The sequence below is a fragment of the Struthio camelus genome, chromosome W (assembly GCF_040807025.1).
Source record: "Struthio camelus isolate bStrCam1 chromosome W, bStrCam1.hap1, whole genome shotgun sequence".
Classification (NCBI taxonomy): Eukaryota; Metazoa; Chordata; class Aves; order Struthioniformes; family Struthionidae; genus Struthio; species Struthio camelus.
In genome coordinates, this window is record NC_090981.1 from 54,921,042 (window position 1) to 54,948,517 (window position 27,476).

Here is a 27,476-nt window from a genome sequence, read left to right on the forward strand (position 1 = left end):
CCGGGCAGCCGGGGCTGCTCGTGTACGCAACCGCAACTACACACACACACATACAACCCCCACCCAGGGGGCTGGAGGAAATCCGCAGGCAGGTTGTAACTTTTAGTGGCAGCTCGGCCGCCGGCCCACTCGTGCCCCGAGGGCCGGGGCCTCGCCCTCCCCTGGCAGCGCTGCGTGCGGGGAGGGCCGCGGTGCTCGGCGCGGTGCGGCGCGCGGCCGGCTCCTTGCCGGCACGGCCATCTCCGGCAGCGAGCTGCTCTCCTCGGGATTCCGCGGCGAGATCCCGGATCCCTTACCACCCCCCCTTACCCCCCCCCAAGTAACCCCAAACAAAAAAAAAAAAAAAAAGGCCAGAGAAGAGCGGTTTATTGGCCGCCGCACGAGCCCTGCGCTCTTCCCCAACCTCCTTCCCGGGCTGCGCTCGCGTTAATTTCATAGCACCGGCGACATGAAGACCTCATACCTCCGGACAACTGGGTGAGTCATAAATACAAGGAGCAGGGCTGTAAGCCGAGACTGTTTACAGCGACTTTGCCGCGGCCTCCAGCGAGTAAAGCCGTCGCCCTCCCGGGCGCGCAGAGGCCGGCGGCGCGGCGGGGCCGCCGCGCAGCGCAGCGCAGCGCAGCGCAGCGCGGAGATGCCGGCCGTGCCCTCGCGTCCCCCCCGCGGCGGGGCCGGGCCGGCGGCAGGGGGATCCCACCGCTCCCGGGCAAACGGCACCTGCCAGCGGCGAGGAAGGGGCAGCCACCCGCGGCCGCGGGGTGCCGGCCCGGCGCGACGTGCCGAGCCCCCGGCGCGCCGCAGCGAGCCCCGCCGGCGTCCGTCGGTCCGCGGCGGCGGGCGGGCGGCCCGCGGTGCCCCGGCCGCGGTGCGAGCGCGGAGGAGTCGGGGCTGGGGAGGGACGTGCCGCCCCCGGGGCGCGGTGTCGGGTTACCCGGGCCGGCTCCGCCGCCGCGGGGGCCCGCGGGAGCCGCGGCGCGCTGCGCCGCCGGCCGCGCAGCGCACGGTATGTCGGGCCGGTGACTTCAGCCGGGAGATATTTGGAGGCTCCGCGGGGTCCGGTGCGGGGGGCCAGCGTGTGTTTGGGTCTGAAAGCGAATCAGCGGAGGGCGCGTCACTGCCAAAGGGCCCTATAAATCCATCTGCGGCGCAGCGGCGCCCTGGCAAAGCCCCTGCGTCCGCGCGTCCGGCTCCGCGCTCCCCCTCCGCCCGCGGGTGCGGCGCCCCCCGCGCCTCGCCCCGCGCCGCCCCCGCCCGCCCGCCCGCCCGCCCGCCCGCGGAGCCCCGGCGGCGCCCGGGGAGCCGGCGCGCCCACGCCGAGCCGGGGCAGCCGGAGCGGGCGCTGCCCGGCCCCGGCCTCCCGCCGCCTCTGCCACGCTGCCCGCTGGGATCTAAGCCTTCGCCGCGACGGGACCCCCGATCTGGAGGAGGAAGCCTTGCTGCCGCCGCCGCTCCCGGCCCTGCAAACCTCAGCGCCGGCCTCTGATTCTCCCAGCGGGCTGAGGCGGGGGTTATTTTATTTTATTTTTCCCTGCCCTCCTCAGTTGGGTTTTTTTCGCCCCGCTGTTGCGTGCGTGTCCGAGCGGTGCGCGGCTCCCCGCTCCGCCTGGACCAGCTGGCGTTACAGGAGCCCTGATGTCTTCATCTGACTCCCCGCAGTTGTTGATGGAGTGTCTTTCTCAGATTTCCAGGCAGGGTCCCAAGAGCAGCACCCAGAGCCAGCTCTCGCTGCCAGGCGGCGCTCCCCGCGGCTCGGGCTGCTCCCGCCGCTGCTGAGCGCGGCTCCGGGGCCGGAGCGGGGAGAGACCCCCGCGGCGTCGCTCCTGCCGCGGCCACAGCACCTGCGGCGGCGGCGGCGGCGGCGGCGGCGGCGGCGGGGGAGGCCGCGGGGTTTGTGCTGGCGGCTCCCCTCTGCCTCCATCGAGACTTGTGAACTTGCGCCCCCCCCCCTTCCCGAGCCTCCCCCCGCGCAAAGAGGGTCCCGGCGGTCGGCCCCCGACCTGGCCCACATGCATCTCCCGTCCGGCCACTCGGCTTCCTGGCGTTAATGTCCATCTCGGGTCCGACGAGACCAGCTCGGAGGTGAGGGCAAGGTCTGCGCGCTGGGCGAGGGGCCGCGCTGGGGCGGGAGGGCCGAGGCGGGCGCTCTCCGCGGAGCCACGCGGCCGCCCCGCAGCCCCCTGCCCGGCGGGGCCGCGCCGTCGCCCCCCGACCCGGGCCGAGGGGCCGCCGGCGCCCGGACGTGCCCGCGGCCCCGCTGCCACCGCCGCCGCCCGCGACGGCACCGGCAGCCCCGGAGCCCCGCAGGGAGAGCCGAAGCCGTCGCGCGTCCCCCCCGCGGTGGGGCTGCGCCCCCTCCACGGCAACCCCCGGGGCTGGAGGCCCGTCTCCCCCGCCGGGCCGGGCCGGGCCGGGCCGGGCGGCGAGCGGCAGCCGCCGCGGGGCGGGAGGCGCAGGGGCCGCCGACACCGGACACTGCCCTCTGTCGCCGGCCGGGCCGGGCCGGACCGAGCCGGGCCGGGGAGAGCTGTCATCCCCCGGCGGCGGGCATCGGGGTGCCTGCGCTGGCCCAGCCGCGGGTGGATGGGGAACTCGGGAAGCAAGGAGAGGAGCGGGGAAAGGAGATGAAAGGAGAAGCGAAGGGGAAGGAAAAAGGAAAGGGAAAGGAGAGGAAAAGGGAAAGGGGAAAGGGAAGTGAAAGGAGAGAGAAAAGGAAAGGAAAGAAATGGGCAGAAAAGGAAAAGGGAAAAGAAAAGGAAAGGGAAAACGGGAGAGGAAAAGCAGAGGAAAGGAAAAGGGGAAAGGAAAGGAAAAAGGAAAGGAAAGAAAAGGGAAAAGGAAAGAGAAGGGGAAAGGGAGAGGAGAGAACAGGAAAGAGGAAAAGGACAAGGGAAAAGGAGAGGGGAAAGGAAAAGGAAAGAGAAAAGGAAAGGGAAACAACGGGAAGGGGAAGGGAGAAGGACAGGAAGGGGGAACGGAGAGGAGAGAAAAAGGCAAGGGGAAGGGAAAAAGGAGAGGGAAAGGGAAAAGGAGAGGAAGGGGAAAGGAGAGGGAAGGGGAAAGGAGAGGGAAATGAAAAGGGGAAGGGAAGGAAGGGGAGAATAGAGTGAAATGAAAAGGTAAAGGGAAAGTTTGCCTGGAGCACTGCAAAGCTGCCTGGCCCTGCGCCCCGGGCTAACCTGGCCCACCCTACCCTGGCCCGGCCCCGGTGGTGCACCCACCCTGGCACCCTGCCTGGGTGCCTAGGGAGGACGTGCACAGCATGGCTTGGCTGCCCAGCGTGGGGACATGGTCAGTCCCTAACTGACCTGGGAGTCAGCCCCCGGGACCTGCCTGCCTGCAGCTCTAGCCCCCGGAGTGGCAAGCCCCAGCACGGAGGGGCCAGTGGCCCTTCGCCAAACTGAGGAGGCTGCAGAGGGCATGGTCCTGTGCCTCGTCTCTCACTGGGAACATCCCAGCTCCATCCCCTATGGGAGGCAATGGGGGGGCGGTCAGAAGGCAGGGAGGGATAAGCTAAGGCCAGATTGTTTCCCCTCTGCTCTGTCCCCAGACCTGGCCTGGGTGTCTCAGGGCTAGCAGGCTGGGGACAGAACTGGGGGGAGCGCACCAGCTCCCCCAGTCAGCCGGGATCTAACCCTGCTTCTCCTCTCTGCCAGGGGCCCGTGTTGGAAGGAGATCTAAGATGAAGTTATGGGATGTTGTGGCTGTCTGCGTGGTGCTGCTCAACACGGTCTCCACCTCACCCCTGCCCACCGGTAAGACGCCTCCCAAGGGGCCCCCTTCAGTGGTAGAGGGGCCTGAAGACGATCTCTCCCCCATCAGCCTGCCGCCTCCCTATGCTGTGCACAGTGACTGTAAGAAACATTCCCCTTCATAGCCACTGCTGTCTTGTCTTGCTAAACCTGCTCTCCTTTGTCCAGGCCTCAGGGTGAGGAAAGGATCCCCACTTTCACTCCCACTTGTCCCCCAGCCAGGGCCACTGGCTCTGCTCTGGCTGCAGCAGCTCCAAGTCAAGTCATCCGCCAAAGCGTGGGGCTGGCAATCGCAGAGGCAGTGCCTCTGCCTACCCCCCACCCCCAGCCCTATCTTCCAGGCAGTCATAAGATCCCTTTGGTTGAAAAACCCTGGAAGATGGGAAAGTTAATTGTACGCTAAGCAGCTAACAGGAGGATCAGGTACATATACCTAACAACTCAGGCACAAAAACTTCCTTCCCCACCCCGCTAACCTGCTCTCCGTGCTCGGACTTACCAGTACAATTATTTACTGTCTGTAGAGGGCAGAAGTCCTGATCAAGATTGGGCTCCATGGTATGAGGTGCTGTGCACATCCTGGAGTGCTGCTGCCCTTCGTTAAACCCTTCTTGAATCCTTATTCTGAAATTAGTGTGTCCGCATGGAAATTTACAGAAGAATAACAGCAGAGGGGTTAGGAACTTGGTGCAGAGAAATCCACATGAGCCAACTCACAGTAAGACAGCTTACAATCCAAATGACAGATAATAATGCCTCTCTAATAATAGGTCTCCAATAATAGCAGATACAGCATTTTCACAGTGGAATGTGATTGTTACGTTAACACTGGTGGCTTTTTTAAGTAGGAGTTAATATGACTCAATAAGTGCCAAATACTCACGTAAATTGTAGGGGTGCTCACTTAGCAAAGGCAAAGGTGCAGTTCTGAGGTTGCTCCCTTCACCTTTGCTCAGCCCTCCCTGTTTAGGTGTTGTAGGATGCAGAGAACATCCAATAATTGGGATTCGTTTTTATCTCCTTACGTGCCTGGAGGCATGTTCTTTGTGTGGCTGCTACATCTCCAGCCATGGGTAGCACCGCTCTGGTTTGTCCAGAGCAGCAGGGCAACGATGCGGCTTAGCGGCGACATGTGGGAGAATCTCCATGCTGCAGTTCCTCTTTGCGTCAGCTCTCCAGAATCCGTCTCCTCCATCTGTCCCCGCACACAGAGGTGCACATCTGTGTCCTTCTGTATTTAGTCTTTTCTATTTCCTTTTCTCCCTCTGATTTTCCCCCGTTGGAATCTTTCCTGGGCTGTCATCTCCTCTATCTCCAGCTGAGTCTCTGCTGATCTGACCTCCCCTGTCATCCTTTCAGCCCCTTATCACGGGGAAGTTGGCCCAAAGAGCTTCCTTCCAGGTCTCCAGCCTGCAAGGACTGCAGAGCCTTTACGACTCTGTGATCTTCCTCTCCAGAACGTGCTGCAGGGAGGGGAAGGTACTCGGGCATTGGACGATCCTACAAGACCCAAAGATGTGGGTTGCTGTGCCGCTCACCTTCGCACAGACTTGTTGCAACGCCAGTTCTGTGGGAAGAAGAGAGTGTTAGGAAGAAAGCAGCGCTAGTCGATTTGTAACTCAGGCAAAAGCTGCAGGGCGGGAGAATATTAGTGCTCCGTGTTTCCAGGGCTGAAGTATTTCTACAATGTCAACTTTTATCTTAAAACTTACTTTTGGAAATGTGATTCCTCATGAGCTGCTTTCTCTGCAGCAACTCTAGGAGGCAGGTAGCAGTAGCAGTCTTGTCTGTTCCTAGCATCAGAAACTTCTCGTTGTTTCCTCCTTTTTTGTGGACTGAGCAAACAAGAAGTGGGAAGAAAGACAACCTGTGTTTTGCTTGGGCTACAGACAGCCTCTTCCAGAAATCTCTACTTCCAATGTGTAAACGCAATCTCTGCCAAGCAGAGATAGGTCATAGGCTATCATCTGGCATAGTCATTTCAAGGAAGGCTGATAATTTGGTCTTCGTCTCTTAACCGGGCAGATCACAAACAGATGAGCCTGCCTGCAAGGGGAAAATAAGCAGGACTGTTCTTCACAATAGAAGTGCAAGGAAACCCATGGAGTTTCTGTGATCTTTACACAACAGCAGTACAGTATCCATGCCCAAAAGTTAGAAACTCCTCTGTTAGCTAGACTGCCAAGTCTGATGAGTCAGGGGAGACTTGCAGAAGGGCAGCTGTATGAAATCAGGGAAATACTTTGATTCACTTTTGCGCTGTTTTAGTTTATTTTAAAACGTGTGGTGCCTGGACTGCATTCTGAAGACCCAGAGCCGACACAGCCGATCATATCTAGCCATGTCGCTGCTTTCCTCGCTGTGGCAGCACTTTGTTCCACAGTAGCCGCAGTCGGTGTATCTGACATATCTGTTTCTCTCCGTTTGGTGGCACACACCTGTCAACACATGAAAGAGGTAGAACAACGTACACAGCAGGAGTCATGTCTACACCATGTAGACCTCCTTCTCCTCCTCAGGGCTTCTTTTACAAGGAGTGGGCAATGTGCCATGAGCACGCATGCACGCTTACAGCACAGTCAGCTGGTCTGCTGGTGGACCTGCCATGCATGTATTGATTTCTCTAGGTATACTGATGGTTGACAGCTTCACCAAGTGTCTTTACAGGTGACAGTTCCCAAAGTGGTGGAAGCTTCATCATAGTTGGCCTGCGTTAGCAAATCTGCGTAGGGCAGCACGTGAGTGCTGAGCAGTGCTGAGTACTGCATGCTTTCCAAGAGGAATGCAGTGCTGTCCCTAGAGCGACCCACACATGGGCGGGGTGCAGAGTAGCTAGTGCATGCTAAGGTATGCACTACAGCTCTTCCCATATAGCACAGTTTTCTAATACTCTACCAGGAACGGTGGTTAGTAGGGTTGCGAGACCGAGTCCAGCCATATATGCTGCTGGAACACAGATCTGTGTTCCCAGGTCTTGGACGCATTTGTGTGTTCTTGTTCGATGGGATTGCTTTCTCTCCAGAGTGCCCTGAGGTCATCTGATGCTACTCCTTCTCCTTCAAGTTGGCTTGAAACCTGTCCTTGTTCCAGATTATAGGCAAGGTCTTCACCTCCCAGGCTGATCAGGTGTAATGTGTTGACCTTTGTTGTTCAGGTCAGTAATCAGAGATAGAAGAGAGTATTGACAATTGCAAGCTTCTTCATTTTTTACTGGAATGGAAATGGGTGACAGTAGCCTCCATAAATGCTGTGCATTTGAGATGAATCCTCTGTTTGTAGGTGTTGCAGGTAACAATGTTCATGGGACAGCTTATTTCACAGGAAGAAGAGTAGCTGTAGGGGTTTGTAAAATCAGAAAATCTTTTCTCTGTTATACTCATGCTACAGTCTGCTGGGGGAAGGACGTACTTAGCTATAATAGGAACCGCAATCAGAACAGTTACAAATCACATTGCGTACAAACTAAGCCAGCAATTTTGAAAGTGTGACAGTACAGATGGAGCCAAACACTAGGTTTGGCTTATATGAGCCTCCCAGTAAATACATTTTGTAACTAACTGCCTGACCCTGTGTAACCACAATCAACAGGTATATGAGAACTAGAGTACCATAAGATGGCAGGACATGATGATACACAGTCTTATGATCAACAGTGGGCACCTTGAGTAAGAGCTAGCAGTATGCATGTAAAAATAAATGAAAAATCTCACCATAGGCATTTCCCTCCTAAAAGAAGGAAAAGATGTTCTTTTGCATTGTAATGATGGCTGAGGTACTCCACAGCCGCTGGATGGTGATTTGCAGCTGGCACCCCTTTGGTATGGTGTACCATAACACAACATGTTATACATGCATTATACCTCTGTAAACATTTTTCATACCCCTGTTAAAGGCTTATTCAATGATAAGTTACTGCTTTTAGCTGGAACATTATCCTTTAGCATGGAAAGTATCTAGAATAAACAGTTATATTATAGTACTCTTTTAAGGCAAAGTCAGTATTAAAGTATACTTCCACATGAACAGATTTCCTTCTCTACAGAGTTTATTAGACACATTTGGTGTTAAGAACCAGAACTCTTATAATTCTGTCTAGGTTTTCCTCCTCAAAGTGCAGACTGCACAGCAGACGCATTTTAGCCTAAAACATCCACGAGCTACAGAGGTAACCTGCCCATGCACAGGATCCCTCTTAGAGATATCCGACGTAGTGAACAGGAGCCACATTGCATCATCTGATCTGTGTTATGTATACGGTAAAACTAACTGGTGCATCCAGCCACTGCCAGACTGCATGTGCGTATTTCACTGCGGCAGCCTTTATAAAGTCTGTGTGCATGGGCATGCCCAGGTTTTATAGGCATTCAGAAATCCCAAAATGCAAAGTCCTGCTTTTGTCCCTGTCCAGATGCTGTTCTCTCCACAGTCTCAAATATGTCTACTGAATATACTCCCATGAAGGGTGTTTGGAGACCTAAGGTTGAAATGATTGATATGCAGGAGAATATAGTTTTATTCTCATTTTAAAAGCTATCCTTTGTTTGAAGTTATGTGTTTGACTCCTCCTAAGTTTAGGAACCTCAACAATTTTCCAGTGGAAGCAGGGATCCTGTTAGATGTTTTTCAGATGTGGGATGCTAGATAATGTATCTGAACGTGCTTTTCTTAGTCACCTTTCAGAGGCCTCTTAATTATAATTCAGAAATTCCCCTGCTCAGGGTCTGCAGACCACAAGCTGAAAACCCCTTCTTGGAAGACTGAGTATTTCAGCTGAGTAAATGACTGTTGATGAATGGATGAGGGACGCACTATTTCTCTGCTGGAATGGGATCCTCAAATTGATAGGTTGCAATGTCTTTGCAAATTACACTGTTCCTAATTAGCACTGCATAGAGTAGGTTTAAAATACATAGAGTTATAGAAGTTGAGAGGAGCCATTGGGGTCACGGAGTCCCAATCCCTATAACTACAGATAATCAGGAAGAGATGTCTAGTGCGAATATCCTGTCTTTATCCCCAGCACACACTACCACTAACTGCAACTTAAAACTTTCGGTATATAGGCCAAACCCCACAAAACTGCAATTGTTGAGGAACCTCGTACTTCTGAAGTAATAAGTTAATGACAAGTAATAAATGAGGAATATTAAATATTCCAGTCATAGCAGTCTTCAGAGTCATCAGACATCTAAATAGGCTACTGACATATTAGTGCTGGTAGAATGGTTGGCACTGGAGAATGATCATTTTTAGCCAAAAACAGCTGTACTTTTGGAAGAAGTAATATTTGGTAAGGGGAACCAAAGGAACAGTTTCAATGAATCGTGGCAGCTAGGTCCTACTTACAAAGAGAAGGAAAATAGAATAAAATAGGTTTACATTAGGCAGATACAAACAAAGCATTGAGATACAAAATATAGATTACAATATGCCTGTCTTTAAGATCAAAGACTGAAAATGAATTATGTTTTATCAAACATTTCAAATATCGGGATTTTTTAAAGGAATAAAGCCCCATTGTATGACTCTGCAGGTATTTAACGTTTTGCCTTGGTCTGTATCTGACAGTAAAACACTTAAACTGAAACCAACAAATACTCTTCTTTGAAGCCAATGGGTCTTATACAAATGGTTAATGATTGTTGAATAGGAACAAGCTTAGAAAGAAACAAGCACTGAAATCAAAATACTTGTTTTTGTGCCTCTGAGCCAGGCTATGTTACAGCAGGTATGTTGAAACTTCTCAGATGGCAATGTTTTTTCAAGCAAGCTCATCATACCCCCCCGCCCCATAACTGACAAACTGCGTAAGGATATCTGGACTACCTCTGCTCCCATCCAGGAGCAGATAAGATTTCTTTGGTAAAACCAGCAGTTACTCGCTTAGGAAATTTATGCCGGGGACGTATGGATCCAGCTTAGCATCTGGGAAAGACGCAGAGCTCTTCAGAGCCTGCCTGTCTCTGCACAGCCACTGAGTGCTATCTCCGCACATCGCGCTATGAGATATGCTGCAACATAGCACCTCCCCTACTGCCGGGGAGTGATTTTTATGAGAACGTTTTCAAAACCTTCATGTTAAAACTTTTCACGTTGTTCCTATTATAAAAAGGTTTAAATGCAGGAACCTGAAAGATGATAGAAGAACATTTATTATTTATAGGTCATATCAAAATCTGAGAGCAGCAGAGACTGTCACAGAAGGGTGTCAGTTGTGGCTTTGCCACAAGCTCTTTATATAGAGGAAAGCTCTGTTTTCTTGCCCGAAGGAACAGACTGTGATAGGGTTCCTTTCTGCTGCTTTGCTACCTGCGTTTGTTCCTTGGGGACCCCATAACATCCAAAGGGAGATCTAGTGTAGGAGCGTACTCAGTAACGAATGCTTGCTTAGAGTCAGGTTGATCTTTTGTTGAGGTCACACTTCTGGTGTTGCTCATGTGAAGTGAGCTAGCACAGAAGCGGGGCTGTGTGACCAATGTGGGGTTTTACTGGTGTCATGTGCCGGCTGGGCTGGATCGCTTTTCCACCAGGAATCCTAAAGAGAATTTCTTTGTCGTACCAACACCGTTTCCTCCCTTACAAACTCAGTGCTGTGCCTGTTAGCTGGCCACATGGCTTGTTGTGAGTAGAGGACCCAGATTTTAGGTCCTAGTAATAGGTACTCATTGAGGGTTCTCGCAAAGACGTGACAGAACCGACCATTAAGCACAAACCCAGGTTGTATAAGGAAGCTGTAGATTTATCTCAGTGTGGTACGAGTTTGGAGCAGTACAAGGCCGCAGTGAGGGGATATGGTGGACAACAAGGCAGGGATATGCTTTACCCAGGTTTGACTCTTGCTCTTTCACTGGCTTCAGGCAGGCCACTTTATTTGTCCCCTTTTACATGGTTTATACTGTAAGTTTTTCAGATGCAGAGACAATCATCTCATGTATGTTTGAATATCCCATACGTGCCCTATACAATAAGGCCTTAGTGCAGATGGAGGCCTGGCAGCTACCACAGTCGCTGTAATAAGATCGCAATAGTGACCTCTGAAAAGCTGTCTGCTCCTCAGTGATTCAGAGCTGGTTTTTCAAAGCTCTGAATCATAGGAGAAAACATATTCACTTGCTGCTGCTTTGCTGCTTTGCTGCAAGATGAGACAGCCCTTTGCCCACCGCAGAGCCGGGGGAGGTCAGAAGAGGTGCCCAGCCCTTGGTGCCAGCCCTGCTCTCCTCAAGACAGGTGGGATTTTGTGAATGACTCCCGCTCGAACCAGATGGAGAACCAGAAACACTTGTCAACAGGTCAGCTTGCAAGGCAGCTTCCTTTACTTCACCCAATTCACCTGGCCTTGCTTTTTCCCCTGTTATCAGGCCATTTCCCCCAACTTCCCACAATTGCAACGGTCCTGTTGCTTCTCCTTTTCCTTCTTCTGGTGGGAACCAACAGAACGAGGTTTTCTGGGGAGACTCAAAGTTTCATACCTGTGAGAAAGCAGGCAGAGGATACAAGGGAAGACAGACACTGGAAACACTGAGCATAGCAATGAAAAATATGAAGTACCGTGCTGATTCGCCATTTTCACCAATGTATGGTAAATACCAGGGTTAGCTCATGGGCTGCAAACAGAAAACTAGGCTGCTCCATTAGGAATAAGCATACCAGGTGCATAACCTGTGCATTTTTCCAGTACTGGCTTATTGTACCTGACCTCATTGATGTGAATGGCTCAGGAGTCATACTCTAGGTTACTTAACACTGTACCTTGATAAAAGAGGAGTGACACCAGGGAGAGGATCTGTTTCTAAGGGCCTTCTAAGACCAAGAGGAAGACACAGTGTTTCCTGGGATGCTGGCAAGTCAGGGAGTAAGGTAATGAACCAGATCTATATTAAACATTTAAAGATGAGTTGACCCTGGTGTCTTTGATACTCCATTTCCTGATGAACACAGTCAACTGGTTTCTGTTTCACTCTTAGCCTCACAGGTTTTCATGCAACGCAAAGTCATTCCTCAGAAAGGTGTTACTTTAATTGTTAAAATCGTGAAAACTCTTCAGTATAACTGGTTTTAACATTGACTGACTAGGCAAGTGTGTCTTCTAAGGATTTGGTTCAAAGCATGCATGAAAGGCTTATTAATGAAGGTATTTCATTTTCAATAAATTGTATGTTTTAGCCCCATCTAAGTTCACACTTCTTTGCTTTACAAAGCAGAATGATCAGAACATTAGTAATTTTAAGCTCACTATGGTCACACTTCCACAGACAGGTTACTCCAAGGATTTCCCAGAATATGTCTTTGTGGTGTGAGACAGAGAGATTCTGTGTTCGGATATGGCTTGTCCACTATAAGTATCTGAGGAAATTACTACTAAGCAAACTAAATATACAAATAAGCAATGAATAAATGGTATACTAGCGTCATGTTCATAAATAGCAAAAGATGAGGATGATTTATTGCAGTCATAATGATATGCATAATCAAATGTATATTTCCCACCAGTAAATGATGTAAGATAAAACATCTCGGGGGTTATAATTTTGAAGGAAACTTTAAAATCAACAGGAAAAGAAGAAATAAAAATGGTTTAGTTAAGAAGGGCCCTGCTTAAAACACTAGAACTGATTTTGCAGAAGGGGCCATTTGATCCTAACACAGATCTGGGTCTGAATTTTTTAAATAGTGCTTATCATTGTAATGAGCTGGATTAACCCCCTTGATCTTTGAAATCATACTTTAAACAAGAGTCTGAATGCTGTTGTTTGAACTTCTTTCTAATTGAAAGACAGCTGTGTTTAACTGAAATATTATCCTGGCAATTTTATTAAATGTTTGGTATGACATTTTAATACAGTAGCTACACAGTCCCACAAATGCATGCATTTAAAGCTACAATATAAAACAAAAATCTCATTTTATCATTTGTAATATACTTTATGTGGGTTTTTTTGACATCATTGTAACTCAGGATATACAAAATTCAAGTTGGTACTGCAGTGACATAATTACATGTTTCCTATATCAGTATACAAAACTATTCTGTACCATGAAGTTTCTAATCACTTAAGACTTTATGCTTTATGAGATTAAGAAAAAAAATAACCTTATGTAAATCATTGTTTTGCAATTAATAGAATTTAAGCTTTTCTTGTAAACCATGATAGGCAGGATGGTCAGAAGACTCTTAGTTAGCCTTTTAAATCCGTAATCAGGCACCAAAATGAGGGACTGTGTTTTTTTTTTTTTTTTCCAAAAGCTGAAGATCCATCTGTTCCCACTGAAATCAATTTGTGGTCAGGTTCAAACTGAGGGTTTCTTGCTCTACCATGCTGAGTTGCTGCCACTGCGGGGGAATATTTGGCCTTAAAAAAATCTGTTGCTAGTAACATCACAGGATTAGTTTTACAAAATGTAATTTTGATCCCATTTGAACAGACAGAAATTTGTCCTTAATGGAAACTGTCTTCTTGAGAACATGACAAATTTGGTTTCAATATTCCCTTAGACCTATGTTATGTAAAAGTTATGTATGAACACTGTATAATTTATTCTTCTAAAAGGCAGAGGCATCCTGCTGGCACATGGTGTCCCTAATTAATTGGAAACGCAAAGGCAGGCTCCAGAGAGTTTGCAGCAGAGAACAGAACGAGGCACGTTTCCCTGCACACCACGAAGCAGAGCTCTGGGTGGCTTTCTGCACAGGTTGGTGGCGAGCACCCAGAGTCATCTGGCTGCAGAAGTGTGCAGCCATACGTGTCGGTGGCTCTTGCAGTGCTCAGGGCACTGCACTCTGTGACGTGCATTTCAACGCTGCCAATTCCAGAGAGCAGTAAAGGCGTGGGAACCTTACCTTGTGTTTCAGAGGGAAGCTCCAAATTTTGGATGAAAAGTATGAGCTGAGCATGCCCTAAAGATTCAGAACAGCAAGCAGAAGATAGAAATATTCTGATTTTTTAAATGTCTCATGACCTTTTTTTGTTTGAGTTGTGAAGGTTTGGACATTTGGTGTTGATCAGCTCTGTTCCTAGCCTGGTCAGTATTCTGAATTCCTACCATGTTTTCACCAGTTCTGTGACGTTTCATTCTTTCCTTCTTTACGTTCTTACTCCTTTCGTGATCGTGCGAGAAACTCCTGGCAGATCACAAGCTGGTTCAGCTGCAAGTGGAAGGCAGAGAATATGCTAAGAGGCAGATTAGCACACAGGCGGCAGTCCTAGCCTCCGTCCTTAGATCCTGGTGTCGATACTCCCAGCACTAGCAAGTGAACTGATCCTCTGGTTGTCTCCAGAGGAAAATGCTCTGCCTGTTTTTAGCTGGTGCTAGAAATTTCACATGCTTAGCGTGGCACTAAAAGAGGGAGAGTAGAACAGAGGAGCGGGAGAGAGAGACAACCAGCAGCCCAGCATGTGCCCTTGCCACAGCTCCAGCCAGCACGTGTTGTGCCCCTTTGCCCTGCCCCAGGCTACTGCCAGAGGACTCTTGTTTTTGCAGAGGTAATGCAAAAACATGTGTACCCCTGGAAAGAGATAAAGGGTTAAGAGAGAGCAGGGCAAGGGGTTTAATGCCATGGGAAGAAGCCCAGCAGACCAGTATGCGGCATTAGCAAGGACAGGATCCAAGCGCGGAGGAGAGGTCTTCCCCAGGACACAAACAAGGCGGGAGTGAGAGGGACTGCTCTGGAGACATGGAAATGAGTCTTCTCCATCACAGGGAGGAACGGGTTGGTCAGCCCTAACCTGCTGCGAGCCTCCAGTGTGCTTTTTGATTTGAAACATGCATACACCCCCATGCAGGCTCCTCATATTTGGGCCCTCAGGAGATTTTTTTTTTTCCCCCCAGGGAGTTCTCAAATTAGGAAACAACTTTCAAAAATGTGATGTAAAACCCAAATAAAACCTTATGACTTCAGCCCAGTCTTGTGAGTGTTCATGGGACCATTTTTTAGCTGATGGGGTTGTCTCAAGGTTTCAGCCCCCCCTCACATGGTGGGGTCCATGAGTCCTTTTCCATGCTGGACCTGTCCTGGAAATCATGACCAAGACCCCCAGAAGCCCTGTGCTTCCTGAGGGAGGATGTTACATTTCCTGTACATATGCTCCCTTCCCTCAGGGACTGCATACTTTGAGGTGTATTGCACTCATGTATGTGTGAGCCAACCTTCACTAACCTATACTGAGCGAGCGCTGTGGGCTATACTATACTATACTATACTATACTATACTATACTATATTATACTCTCCTTGGTAGCTCCAGATTTTTAATTTCTAATTCCTCCACACCCTGGAGCTTTGGACCAGGGACTATGGCTCAGTACAGGTTTTTTTTAATACTACTCTTATTGCTATAGTATCTGAGCAGTTTCTCCTAGCAGTTTGTACAACCTAACTGGAATCTGTCATGTGTTTGTTCTCTCAGCTTTTCCACCAGAAGAAGTGTTGTCAGTAAATTAATTTGTTTTGAAAAAATATATGTGTGTGTATAAATAAAAAATATGTATGTATGTATGCGTGTGTGTGTGTGTGTGTGTAGATATAACACATATACACACACACACACACACACACACACACACACACAAACCCTGTGTATTTTTATAGGCAGGGATAATAATATGTGCTTTTCACTAATATGTAAAAGCCCCAAAGAAAGCTGTTTGCTTTCCATTTGTCAAGTCAGTGTGGATTCATACAATGCTGTGTATTAGAGAAGCGAAGCTGCCAGCCTGCTGACCTTCGTTCTGAGACTATAAATGGTTTTTAAATGGTGTTTCAGACAGAGAGGAGCATGTGACTAAGTAAAACAGGTCATGGCTCTCAATCAATTGGCTTTATTCAGGTTACATACCAGGATTCGATGCCAAGGCAGCCCCTATCAGTGCACTGACGTTCCCTGGCCTGTAGCTTAGCGAACCACCCCCTTCACTCCCAGCAATTACTTATCACAAGCAAGTGCTCATCAGGTGGTGGCTGCGATGCGGAGCTGTCTCCCGGCATCCTGGCAGCACATCTACCAACTGTCTGTCAGACTGGTGTGGTCCTGCTGTCAGTCTTCTCCACCTTCCCTGCTGTCTATTAGCTTTTCATGGTCTTTAGTCCATGGTCAGTGGTTATTGCTTATTCATGTATGATTTCTGTTGGTAGCTTTCTTAGCACTCACCTTTAATGTCTTGTTTCAACCCGTCACACCTTGCATTGCCTCTAGCATTTTTACTCATCCTTGGTTGCCCAGGGTCCTACCTCAGCAGTTTCTTTACAGCGTTTGTTTCAGTCCCTCAGGCTTTGAACCCATGCTTTTTGGACAACCAAATATCCCTGCTGAGTCATGACTGGCATGTTGTGCTTCCCTGAGCTGCAAGCCTGCTATAAGCTGCTAAGTCAACTCACACTTCAACCCTGGCTCTCAGGGTTTCCTTCAAAGCCCTGCAAGCCACTCTTAGAGGATGTGCTTGTAGTCACGCTGACAGTTGCACTTGGTTAAGCAGCAAGAGATTAGCACCAAGCTGCATCCCATCAGCAGCATTAGGCCCATTGCTTGAGTCCAGGATTCAGTGGTTGCCAGGTCTGGCCAACACTTGATGCTGCACCATAAGCACAGGCCACTATGTTGCGTGTGTGTTGAAACTCAGCTTTGTGGGGTTATGTAACAACTCAGAGTTGTACCAACCAGAGGCTGGTTGATTGCAGAGGCTGGAGGTTTCTCTCGTGTTGCTGAATTACAAAAGTGAATTTAGGGCCCATCTGCAGTCCAGTTGGAAGGTGCCAAAAAGTGAAGCATTGTGTTGATGATTACTAGCTTGGGACTCCACAGATAGAGGGTGCGATTGCTTACAACAAAATGCAAGGACTTGCTGGGTAGCCTAATAATGCAGCTGCCATTGTAGTTAACATCATGTACTTGCATAGTCCCCTAACAATGCGTGTGGTTGTAAGCGAGCAGACCTTGGCCAGGACCAGTAGGTCCAATACGTTTCATTGAAGGGAGGCTCTGTGCCCGGTGTTCCCACAGATTTCCTAATGTCACCCATGTGCCTTGTGTCTCCTGCAGTGATGTAGTCCACAAATACCAGGGGGGTCACTTCAGCAGTGCTTTTGACAGATATGGATTCCCATGTGGGATATTTTCCCCCCCCCCAAAAAAAAATGTTTTTTCTCTTTTCGGCTCTAGGGAATGAAAGTTGTCATTCATCATACTCATTGTGCTGGCACCCCTCCCAGTGAGCCTCCCAAGTGGCCTGATGCTGCCATAGGGGAGAGGCTGAGCACGGATGCCCAGCTCAATTAGACTTGTCAACCACTTACCCTCTTCAGGTCACACAATGTCTGTGTGAGGTATGAGGTTAGGATCACCTGAACTTGAGCACACACCTCATCCCAGATTACAGCTTGGCATGCTTCTTGCACAGGTTGTGTTAGAGCCCTAGTGAGATTAGTGGGGTCAGTTGTGCGCTGCCTATTACCCTGCCTTGGTTGCAGCAAGTCTGCTTGTGTAAGTAGGGCTCCTCTAGTTAACTACCCCCTTGGCTTCATTATTTGATCTATTTTTTTCCCCTACCGCTTCTGCCATATTCCATGTTGAGAGCCCTACACCTGCATTAGCACCATCACATAAGCCTTTTTTATGGCATTTCCTACCCCTTAAATATCATAGGCACTCACAGAGCAGAAGGCTTCCAGCAACTTTAGCTCCCTTGGTGCAGCTGGGGTAGCGCTTATACACAAACCAGGATAGATGTCCTCCTGGGCTCTGGGCAGGTGCACCTTCCACAACACAGGCCTCTCTCCCTCTTTACGTAGCCTCCTAGGTAAACTCAGATTCACTTGAGCAGAACAGCATTTGGACCCTGCAACTAATGTTAGTAACCAAGGTAGAGTCCTGTACATATCACTGTTTGGGGTGGGAGGTTGACATTTTTGCACCTGAATTGCAAACAATGTAAGCAGTATATGCCTAGTTGAGCTGTCATCTCTTAGGGTACCCCGCAATTTCATTTCTCTGTTCTTAGGTGGGGGAGGCTTGCTTCCCTCACTGCACTAGCACCGTAGCAGGCTTGGGATGAGTATGTGGCTGAAGGCTTCATACAAGAGCCTCCACGTATAGGTTCTGTTTCCCTGTAACAATCTCCCTTCCCCTTCCTGATGGTTGACTGTTGCATGGATTTCGTTAAATGCTAGCATGTTTCCCCAGTGGTTGTTTTGCTCTCCACAGCCAATATCTTTTTACATCACACTGTTTCCACAAGGTTCGTCCATGAGTGCATGACAAAGGCGTCCCACCTGTCTACCCCAGGTGGCTGGGGTAGTCAAGCAGGCAGGGCTCAGATGGGGTAATTTGAAAGGAAGAGGGGAGAATGGTACAGCTAGAACAATCTCTCTTAGGGCCACATCCTTCTCTTATTGGGTTATAAGCCAAGAAACCTAGGTTTCTACTTGAGAAATCTAAAAATTACCCAGTCCGACGACAACAACAAGAAGTACCGCCTCGCCAGTCCGCTCTCTGCCCATGCCTGTGCCAGGTCCAAGCTTGTACTTCAGTGATGGGGGCTGCGGCTGCTTCTCTTGGGTCATCTTGTTTGGTTGGGTCTAGTTCTTACTTTTTAGGACCATAGCCCACCCACCACCATGACCTGGATCTTGCACAATAGGGCAGTATTCATATGGTGTAGGCAGACTTGCCTGTCCACCCTGCTCTGCAGCAGAGCTGGACAGCACATCCAGCGGACACATCTAGCCATGCTATCCCTCCCTTCACTAGATAAGGCTCATAGTGGCTATTTGGGTATGTGTTGTAGCGGTAATGACAGAGGAGTGGAAAAGGACTGCACTTATCACTGGTGTCACAGGAATATGGGAGTTAGTGCAGGGTCCTGCCTTGTTCCAGTCCCGCATAGGTAGCAGCTGACCCTCTATTGTATCTTTTCATAGTCACTGATCTGGGAGATTGCTGGCTTTAGCAGTTAGCTGTAAAACAAAGCAGAATTCATTTTTCCCTGGCCCAAATTCTACAGTTTATAGGATTCCTCTTCCCATGAATCACCCTTGTTAGGCAAAGGTATGACGTAGCTTGCCTTCATCACTCTTTTACCAGTATGTGTTTTGCTGGAGTCATCCATGAAACATTGTGTACTTCCGATCCACCTCTATTTTATCATGGAGAGGGGCCTCTAAGATGTGACTGCTTCAGGGAAGGCTTCTTGCTGCTCTTTAAGTACACGTACACTGTGTTTCAGAAAGTTTTTGCACTAACAGAGTTAACATCCCTCTGACCCTATCTATCTATCTATCTCCTGCATATTTGGGGCTTCTTTTGAGGGTATAAAGGTGCCCCTTCCCTAGGCAATGGGAGGCAAACTTGTATCTTCCTCTCTGCAGTTAACAGGGCCCGTGCCACCACAGTTGGGCTGCGGGTGTTCACTAGTCAGTCTCCTGTAAGGGATCCTGTCTGTTGTAGCACCCACATTGCAGTGAGCACTGCTCTGGTGCAGGGTGTACACCTTGTTCACATTTGTCCAAAAAGGAGGAGTAAAACCCTAAGGGAGCACTTCTTCCCTTGCTTGGTGCACCATCGGTTTGTGGCTTTGCTGCCATCAGCCACCTGTCACCAGCCCGATCTGGCCACCCCCTGTTCTGCCAGTCAGAGCCCACAGACCTCTTTTATTGCCCTGAAAAACATCTGCTCAGAGGCCTCTATAAAACACAAATGCTCAAAGGCCATATTCTTAAACTCTTTGGGAAGGGTAGGGGGAGGAATCCAAACCTCCACGTATGTCCAGAGCACACTCAAGCCTTGATACTAAAATGACTGTATTTGGGAGCTCAGAGCAGAAACCGGAAGACCTTGGTTCAAACCTGTCTTCTTCAGCAGATCCTAAAAACCATGGCTTCTATGCTCCAAGTTGGTAACTTAACCGCAAAGTTGTTGGCCACCACAGAGAGGTGGGATCTCTCAAACTGTCCCCTTGGCCTAGTTTTGCTTATCATAAAATACATGTAAATGTGTACCCGAGCAGTGGCTTGAGCTTGTATTTTTCACCTCCCTAAGTACCTCTGCTCACACTGAGGTTGAGGAGAAAGCTCCCAAGGGGCAGGCTGAGCTAGCAGCATAAGGCCAGCACTCACTTGGGCTTCCTGCTGTGGCTGCGAGGAAACCCAAAGGCACAACTGGGGAGCCTCCTACCCTGGGACTTTGGGTAGACAGTGGGTTTTTTTTTTCCCCTCTCTCCTGTTCTCACAAAGAGGATAGGAAAACCAGGCACTGAGTCGTTCCACGGGAAGCCGTTCCTATTTCATCACCTAACCTGATGAGCCTTCACTGATGGGTGGCTAGATGTAGGCGTCGGCCTCTGGCCCGGCGCACCGTGTTGGGCATCACCCCTTTCCTTGCAGTTCTGATGAATATTTGCAGTTCCTCAGGTCATTTGTAGGGGTCCTTCTAGAGATGGAGACTCTCTCAGCTGGATGCATGACACAGCCTGTTATGCCAGTGGCACTGAGGAGTTAGGTACTGTGACGTAGAGTTGGAAAAGGCACATACACACAGGCTCCTGACAACCTGACCCTTCATTAAATTCACTGCATTCACTAAAGCGGATCACATGAGGAATTTAGTCTGTGGGAAGTTTTGAGATTTCAAAATGTGATTTTATTCCAAATCACAATGAAAAGTTGAAATCTCAGAACGTTTCAGAAAAATGTGCTCAATTTCATCCTCCTTGAAGAGTTTCATTATGTCAGTGTCAAAACATTTCATTGACTTTAACAGTTAATTTACTTGAATAATTTATCTCTGGTAGAATATATATCAAGTGCAAAATGAAATAGATATTTTAACTTTATAGAAAGAAAATGCATTAATAAATTTCCTGTGAATAACATTATACCTCTATTCTGATCTATTTCTATCCAATCTAAGCAGCATCTTTGTGACACAAAAGTTCTATGAGAAAATTTTCAAAAGCTCTAAGACTTGTCCCCGAAAAGCATTACAAAACAGGCATTCAGACAGGAATAATAACTCAGCCTGGCACCCCAGGAAACTCCTCCTTCTGTCCTGCCCAAGAAACGTATTGATAGGTGGCTTTAGCAATAGTAACCACTGCAGGTTTAGAGAGACAACAATTAACAATTAGAATCAGAGAAATGTATCAGAGAAACTTCATTCACTTGCTGCTTTGCTAGGAAGTGGCTGTATAACCTCTTTACAGGTGGTTCATCCGCCCATGGTTTTCTTTCCTTCAATTGTGACAGGGCTCATTCAGTGTTGAAAGATGTGCCAGAATGCCATCAGGTGTAAGCAAGAGACACCTACACAGATACAGCTCATTACTTTGTTCCTAAATAAGTTTCCATTATGATCCAAACCATTCTATTATCCCTGATTTTTGGGTGTGCTGTGTATACTCTCTGAAGTAACGGACAGGGTAGCTTGCATGTGTCTAATGTTTTTGAACCACAAATTGACAAATTTCCCTCGATGAAAATTGACATATGACAAAATATTTTCTGTTTTTCCCAAACAGCTAATATGCCAGAGGATTATCCAGATCAGTTTGATGAGGTAGTGGACTTTATTCAAGCCACTATTAAAAGACTGAGGAGGTCACCAGATAAACAAACTCCGATTTTTTCTAGGCGGGAGAGAAATCGGCAAAAAGCAGCCACAAACGTAGAGATTTCCAGCAAAAGGGAAAGGAGCCAAAGGGGTCAAAGGGGCAAAAATCGAGGATGTGTCTTAACAGAAATACATTTAAACGTGACTGACTTGGATTTGGGATATGAAACCAAAGAAGAGCTAATTTTCCGGTATTGCAGTGGATCTTGTGATGCAGCCGAGACCACGTACGACAAAATTTTAAAAAATTTAACCAGAAAGAAAAAGCTAGTCAATGACAAAGTGAGGCAAGCTTGTTGCAGACCCACAGCCTTTGATGATGACCTGTCATTTTTGGACGATAACTTGGTTTACCATATACTGAAAAAACATTCCGCAAAAAGGTGTGGATGCGTCTGACTGTTGTGCTTTGGAGATTGCTCCAGTATTGCATTCCTGCTACAATGCAAAGAGAGGGACCAAGGTTCCCAAGGAAACATCTGCTCAGAACGGAGAAAAGAGGACCAAGGACGCAGAACAAGTGGTCATGGGAGCCCAGTTGGGCATGAGGCAACGTAGAAAAACGGAGGCTCTTTAAGTCCGATGGGAAAGTAAATAAAAGCTCAGGTGGCGTTCTCGATGGCTGGATGGCGTGTGCGCTCTCTTTCCTGTTTGACACAGTCTGCCATCGGTGAGACTTGGATCCATGAGGAACGTGCTTAAAAACACAACCCTTCACTGCCATGTAGTGTTGTAGCTTTCACCATCCGTCCCAGGGAGCTTGCCTAAGGAGCAAGCTTACCCATCAGCTGTGCCATCAACTTTGCTATTGCTCATTGGAGGGCAGTTCCTAAGCACTTAGGACAACTTTTAAATTATAGTAAGATTAATCTCATAAGGAAGGTGGTATCAGGCAAATATCAAAATTCATAGGCTCTAGGTCTCTAGGGCCAGTATCAATATAAGGCAAAACAGTTCCACTTACTGGTTAAGTCTGGTTATTTCCATCTCATATTTCTTCAGAACAATCAAGTGCAGGATTTCGTTCTTCTGCTACCTACGAAAAGAAGTTGAGTTTTTAAGCACTTCTTCCTGCTAAAGTAAGAGAAATAGCAAGTCCTGGCCTATACAAAACATGTTTCTTTTGGTTTACAAAGGACTGATGTCACTTACATAACTACATTTATATTTGGTCATTGTGAGTGAGCAGAGACTACTTGATGCAATGCATCCGTTCAGAGACATAAATATACAGAAGATATTTATTGAGATTAAGTTATTGTTATTTATTACAGTCAGTAATGAGTCTCCTTTCCTTATTTATTAAAGTTTCTTTTCAAAGGTGCCAAAGTAGAAGGTGCTTGGAAGATACAGAGAGACAATTAAGTTGGGAACAACGGTCCATGCTTTTGAAAGTATTAACTTGAATGCAAAAAATCACTTACTTTACCTTTTTTTCTTTTAAACAAAACCCTGGTTATGTTCACAAAATGCAGTACCAAAGCCTGCAGCCCTTCCTCTTGTTCACTAATACTTTTAAAAATCACTGCAGTCCTATATGTGCAGGAGCAAAAAGGGCTCTGCCCAAGTGAGGGTTGCAGAACTTGGCTCATCATTAGCAATTTGTTAGAAAACTAAATCTAGCCATTTTAAATGTAGCCACATTCTTTTCACACTTTTTGCCAACTGACCTCATACAAGTTTTGACAAATGGAAATTAATCACATTTAGCCTTATAATTTCTTGTTATATTTATTTAAGCTTTTCCTTCCGTATTTCCATATAGGAAAGGTTAAATCCCTCTTATTAGTTAGTCCTGGATTTAATATAACCTGCAAGTAAACAGTTGTGTTAAATAACCAAAGTTTTGTATAATTTGCTGAAATGTTACAGGATCATACCCACACAGAAGAAGGAACAGTCTGAGCTTCTCTCTGGAGCATTTCTTTATGATGAGAGAGGTTATACAGCAAAGGCATAAATATCTAACCCTTAATGCAAGCTCTCATACTGGAGGTTTCTCTCCTGAAGGACAGCAGCAGTGCAGGTCACTAGACATATCTGACAACTGAAGTGAAGTGCAGTGAAGTTTCACTCCCGCAAAAAGAATAGGAAAAAAATTCCTACTGAAAAACAAAAATGATGGCCCCCACCTTTTATTTCATGCAATGTGCATGGCAGAGCTATGGCTCTTCATATTTCTTTAGTCCTGGTACCCTCTGGGCACTGTAGAAGAAGGGTCTAGTCATCAGAAAATTCACAACACACATAGAAAGACATACCATGTATTAGAAATGTAATTCAGCCCCAACCTCTGCCGCTTTCCGGGAGGGATGGGTGGCACCGAGCCAGCGTGAGAGCTGGCCTGCAGGCATGGCCCTGCCCGGAGCCTCCCCAATGTGCAGCGCATCCCTTCTCGCACTGCGGCTGTCCCGTGTAACCTCTGTGTGGGACAGGGCATGGCAGTCCTAGTATCACCATCAGCATCTGCATACTTTGCATATTTATTTGCATAAAACCCTATTAAGCCTGGACACAGCTGCACTGCTGGGCAGATTAGTTGAGTGCAGCAGTCAGAGATAAGCTTTCGCTTCCCCAAATATAGCACTGGTTGTTGAAAACTTGCTCCCAAGCATTTTTCTGTGCAGCTCAAAGAGGCTGCAATCATAGCAGATCACTATGTTCAAAACACAAAAGGGTAAAGTTTGTGATTTTTTTTTTTTTTTTAGACCTTATTGAAAACAGGAGTGTGCTTCTCTGGAGTTTTTTACTTCACCTACAGTTTATGTCTCAGTCATTTGTGTTAATCAACCAAAGTTCTCTACAGACTTTATTTTTGTACAATATTCATTTTATAACTTTTTACAAAATAAAATTCATTTCTATTGTTACCTGGCTGTTGTGCTTCTTCCCCATTCCACTGCTTTGGAGTTGTAACGTCACCTTGTTGCCAATCCACGTGGGACAATGCTGGAGGAGCAGCAGAGCTTTCCTCTTCTGTCTCCCGCCCCGCTTTCACATGCGTCAGAGATGCCTGTCGCCCCTTAGCAAAGCCCACGTTAATGGGCAACGTGACTGCAGAGAAGCGACTCTGTAGCAGAGAAGAGACTCGGTGGCAGGCTTGAACCCTGGTGTCACCCGAGCTGTCCCTTGCCCCTGCCGGGCTCAGCAGCGACGCAGTGGCCTTGACTAGGCACGGCTGCAATTCCACCACTCAGAGGTGATTTGCCTTTTGCTTTTCTAACAGACGTTACACCAGTTGAACTAAATTCCATTGGCTTTGGCAGTCATTTTTCCTTTTTCTTTAAATAGGAAAATACCATTTGAAGATTCTTCTTTTCCTCTACCATCATGGAAAAGATGAAGGTAGGTTTTGTGGCTGTAGCTAGTAATATTTTCTCAACTATTTTGTGTTAAATGTTGCAGTTCCCATCACAGAGTCAAAAAACACATGCAGTTACAGATTTTGATGCTGGGCTCTGTGCACTCCTAGAAACTAAGAAAAGGAAGGGTAAGCGTCTGAGCAGTGAGCTAGTGAGCTGGAGGCTTCAAGGGCTCATTCCAGATCAAACACTTTTTCTCTTAATGTACAGCATATGGATGCCTTGGTTTCATTTGCGACAAGCAAGGCCATGCACGCAGCTCTAGCCCAGCCATTCGAACTCAAAGCAAAGCTAGCGACTGCTGGGGCTCCCTTTTGAAGCTCACGGTATTCAAGGCATTACTCCTTGCATGCCACCGCCTTTCCTCCTCACAGAAAAAGCCCATCCACCGTGCAGAAAGGCTGTTGATTGCAGTCTGGTTGAATATGGCTCACATTAAGTGTTTGGCACGAAAATGACCTGCAGTTTCACATTCAGCAGAGCTCACGCACTTTCCAAAGAGCTGCAGTGCATGTCTGTGTAAAACATAACTGTGAGATGCTCTGAAGATGAATTGCTGATCTTGCAGCCCAAATCCTTCTCAGCTCCTCTTATGTGGAGGGAGAAGCGCTAGCACAATGCTGAAGTTCTGCTTGGCTTTATCAGAGGCTCACAGCGGGCTGTGTGGGGTGGCAGGAGTAGGTTTGCTTACGTGAAGCTCTTTTGTCCTCCTTCCTCAATCTTTCTGGGGAGGCGAACATCAGATAGAGCAGTTAGGTATTGTCATTTTAAGCTCAGGCTCACCACCGCTGGGCTGGCACTTGCAGCCTTGTTTTCTGGTTAGAGTAAGGACTGCATCCTGAATGCACTAAAGCAGCTTGAAATGTTCAGCTGTCAGGTTGTATAAGTGTAAAAGATTACAGAAAGGACCTAACAAACTCCCTTTTGTCACTAGGTATTACTGACACCGAGAGAGACATTATGTCGCTGTGTGCGTAGCAGGGACAACATTATTACGGGTCCACTCTAGAAAGAGAAGACCAGTATCTAGTCTGAGCAAATGATTTGCAGTGGAGGGGTTGGACCAAAACCCCATAACTCTTTACACTTATTTGATCCTAAAATCAAGAGGACATAAGTTCAACTACTCAAGATCCTAATAAGGGCTTTTTTGTTGTTTTGCTTCGTTTTTTTTTTTTTTTTTTGTATTAGTTAGCATTGTGCTGTTAGGCAAGAGGGGGATGATTAGGGGCTCGGAATATATTATGAATGGCTGAAGGATAATGCAGCTATTTTGCAGGAGGGCATGTTTGTTGATGCAACCTGGAACTTTTACTGGCTCTCGGAGGGCACCATCCAGGAGAAAGGATTGCAGCTGCCTACACCACACAGGTAAGGTCGCAGCTAGGCAGAGGCACGGCTGGCTGAGGGAAGGGCAGTGAGAGGCAAGGAGGCTACAGTGAAATTTGTAATATCAGGTCCCCCTGCAAACTCTCAGTAAGCTCTGTCCCACAGCTGCCTAGTAGTATCGGTCTCATTGCAGAGCGGATGAAATAGGCAAAACTTTGTTTGAATTTGGGTTGTTTCACCTTTGCCCGCTAAAAGGAAGAAAGAACAAAGGCAGCCAGTGCTGGGGTCCTTAACAGAGCAGGAGGAAACCAGAAGCAGCCTTGCTCCTTGCAGTCTGGATGGCTAACCAGAAATACAGAGGAAAATATCAGGACGAAGAAAACAAATGGAGCTGACATACTGTATAAATAGGTCTTCAAATGTCATATGTGGCTGGAACAAAGATGTTTTGTTCCAGAGCAAGAGAGAGCTTGAAATGGCTCAGTAATACACATTGAGAGGTTTGCTTATTTGGAACAGTCCTCTTCTAATGAAAAGGTTAATTGTGTTGCAATGGAAAAGAAAAAAGGCTAAGTAGAGGCCAGGCCTGCACTCCTCACCCTAGCAAAATTTCCCACTGGCTTCAAGTGAAGACTTTCTCTAGCAAACATCACAGGACTGAATCACTAAAATTACAATAAATTTACAGTAGGTATATTCACGGGTCAATAAAAATGACTAAACAAACCATATATTCTAGCAGTATTAATCGCAGTAGCTTTCAGAAGAGCTACAGCAGCAGCCAGCAAGAGGACACAGTGCTGGGCTCAGCCTAATGCCGGGAAGTTTCCTTACACAGGCACGCTAGCAGACAGTGCCGGTACTCGAGGTCAGCACAAACACCTTTTAACTTGCCATTGGTTTTTTAACTCAGAAACTGTGGCATTTTATTCGCTTCTCCCAGAAACGATCTCTTGCCAGTGTACAAACCTTTCTGCTTTGCAGCTGAAGAAATTGCAAAGAATACCATGGGCTTTTGAAGGCTGTGAAAGGGCTACCGTAAGAAGCAGAAGGCCTGAACTTCTGTGGGCAACTTTTCTGACTTTTCTGAAATGCCCCACGGTGATCGTGGCCCTGGCCTGCAGGTGTGGGTTTCCTCCCACTGCCCCCAAACCTTTGGCTTCCTGACTGCCAGAGCGCTGGATGGGTTAACGATCCCTTTGCTGCTGCTATAGGAAAAATACAAACATCAGTCCTTGGCCCAGGCCTGCAAGCCTCATCCTCCAAACAGTCCTAACAGATCTGAGCCACCTACATCTGCACCAGAGCTGCTCCATTGACTACCATGGAATTACTCCAGTTTTGCAGGAATGTAAATAAGTGCATCAGAGCCATTGATTTTTTTGGCAGTATTCACATAAGACTACAAAGATTGGATGCTTTCACAATCCTTTTAAT

The 27,476-nt window shown here is 47.9% G+C and overlaps 1 protein-coding gene and 1 long non-coding RNA gene across 3 annotated transcripts; one reads left to right on the forward strand and one right to left on the reverse strand.

The window, feature by feature from the left end:
- The first annotated feature begins 174 nt into the window (after positions 1–174).
- Positions 175–24,216, forward strand: GDNF (glial cell derived neurotrophic factor). 2 transcript variants are annotated; one of them, XM_068925974.1, is made up of 3 exons: positions 175–477; positions 3,657–3,755; positions 21,257–24,216. In XM_068925974.1, the coding sequence occupies exons 2-3, from the start codon at positions 3,683–3,685 to the stop codon at positions 21,745–21,747; spliced, it is 564 nt and encodes a 187-aa protein (XP_068782075.1). In that variant the 5' UTR covers positions 175–477; positions 3,657–3,682; the 3' UTR covers positions 21,748–24,216. The 2 variants fall into 2 exon arrangements, with proteins under 2 accessions (XP_068782075.1, XP_068782074.1); XM_068925973.1 differs by lacking the exon at positions 175–477 and adding an exon at positions 1,979–2,082 and having other exon boundaries at positions 3,657–3,854; positions 21,257–22,314.
- LOC138064260 (uncharacterized) lies at positions 12,619–23,744 on the reverse strand. The gene is made up of 3 exons (XR_011137535.1): positions 23,610–23,744; positions 22,313–22,384; positions 12,619–13,896 (listed from the first exon to the last, which is right to left on the reverse strand). It is a non-coding gene; the product is annotated as an uncharacterized lncRNA (long non-coding RNA).
- Positions 24,217–27,476: the final 3,260 nt, after the last annotated feature.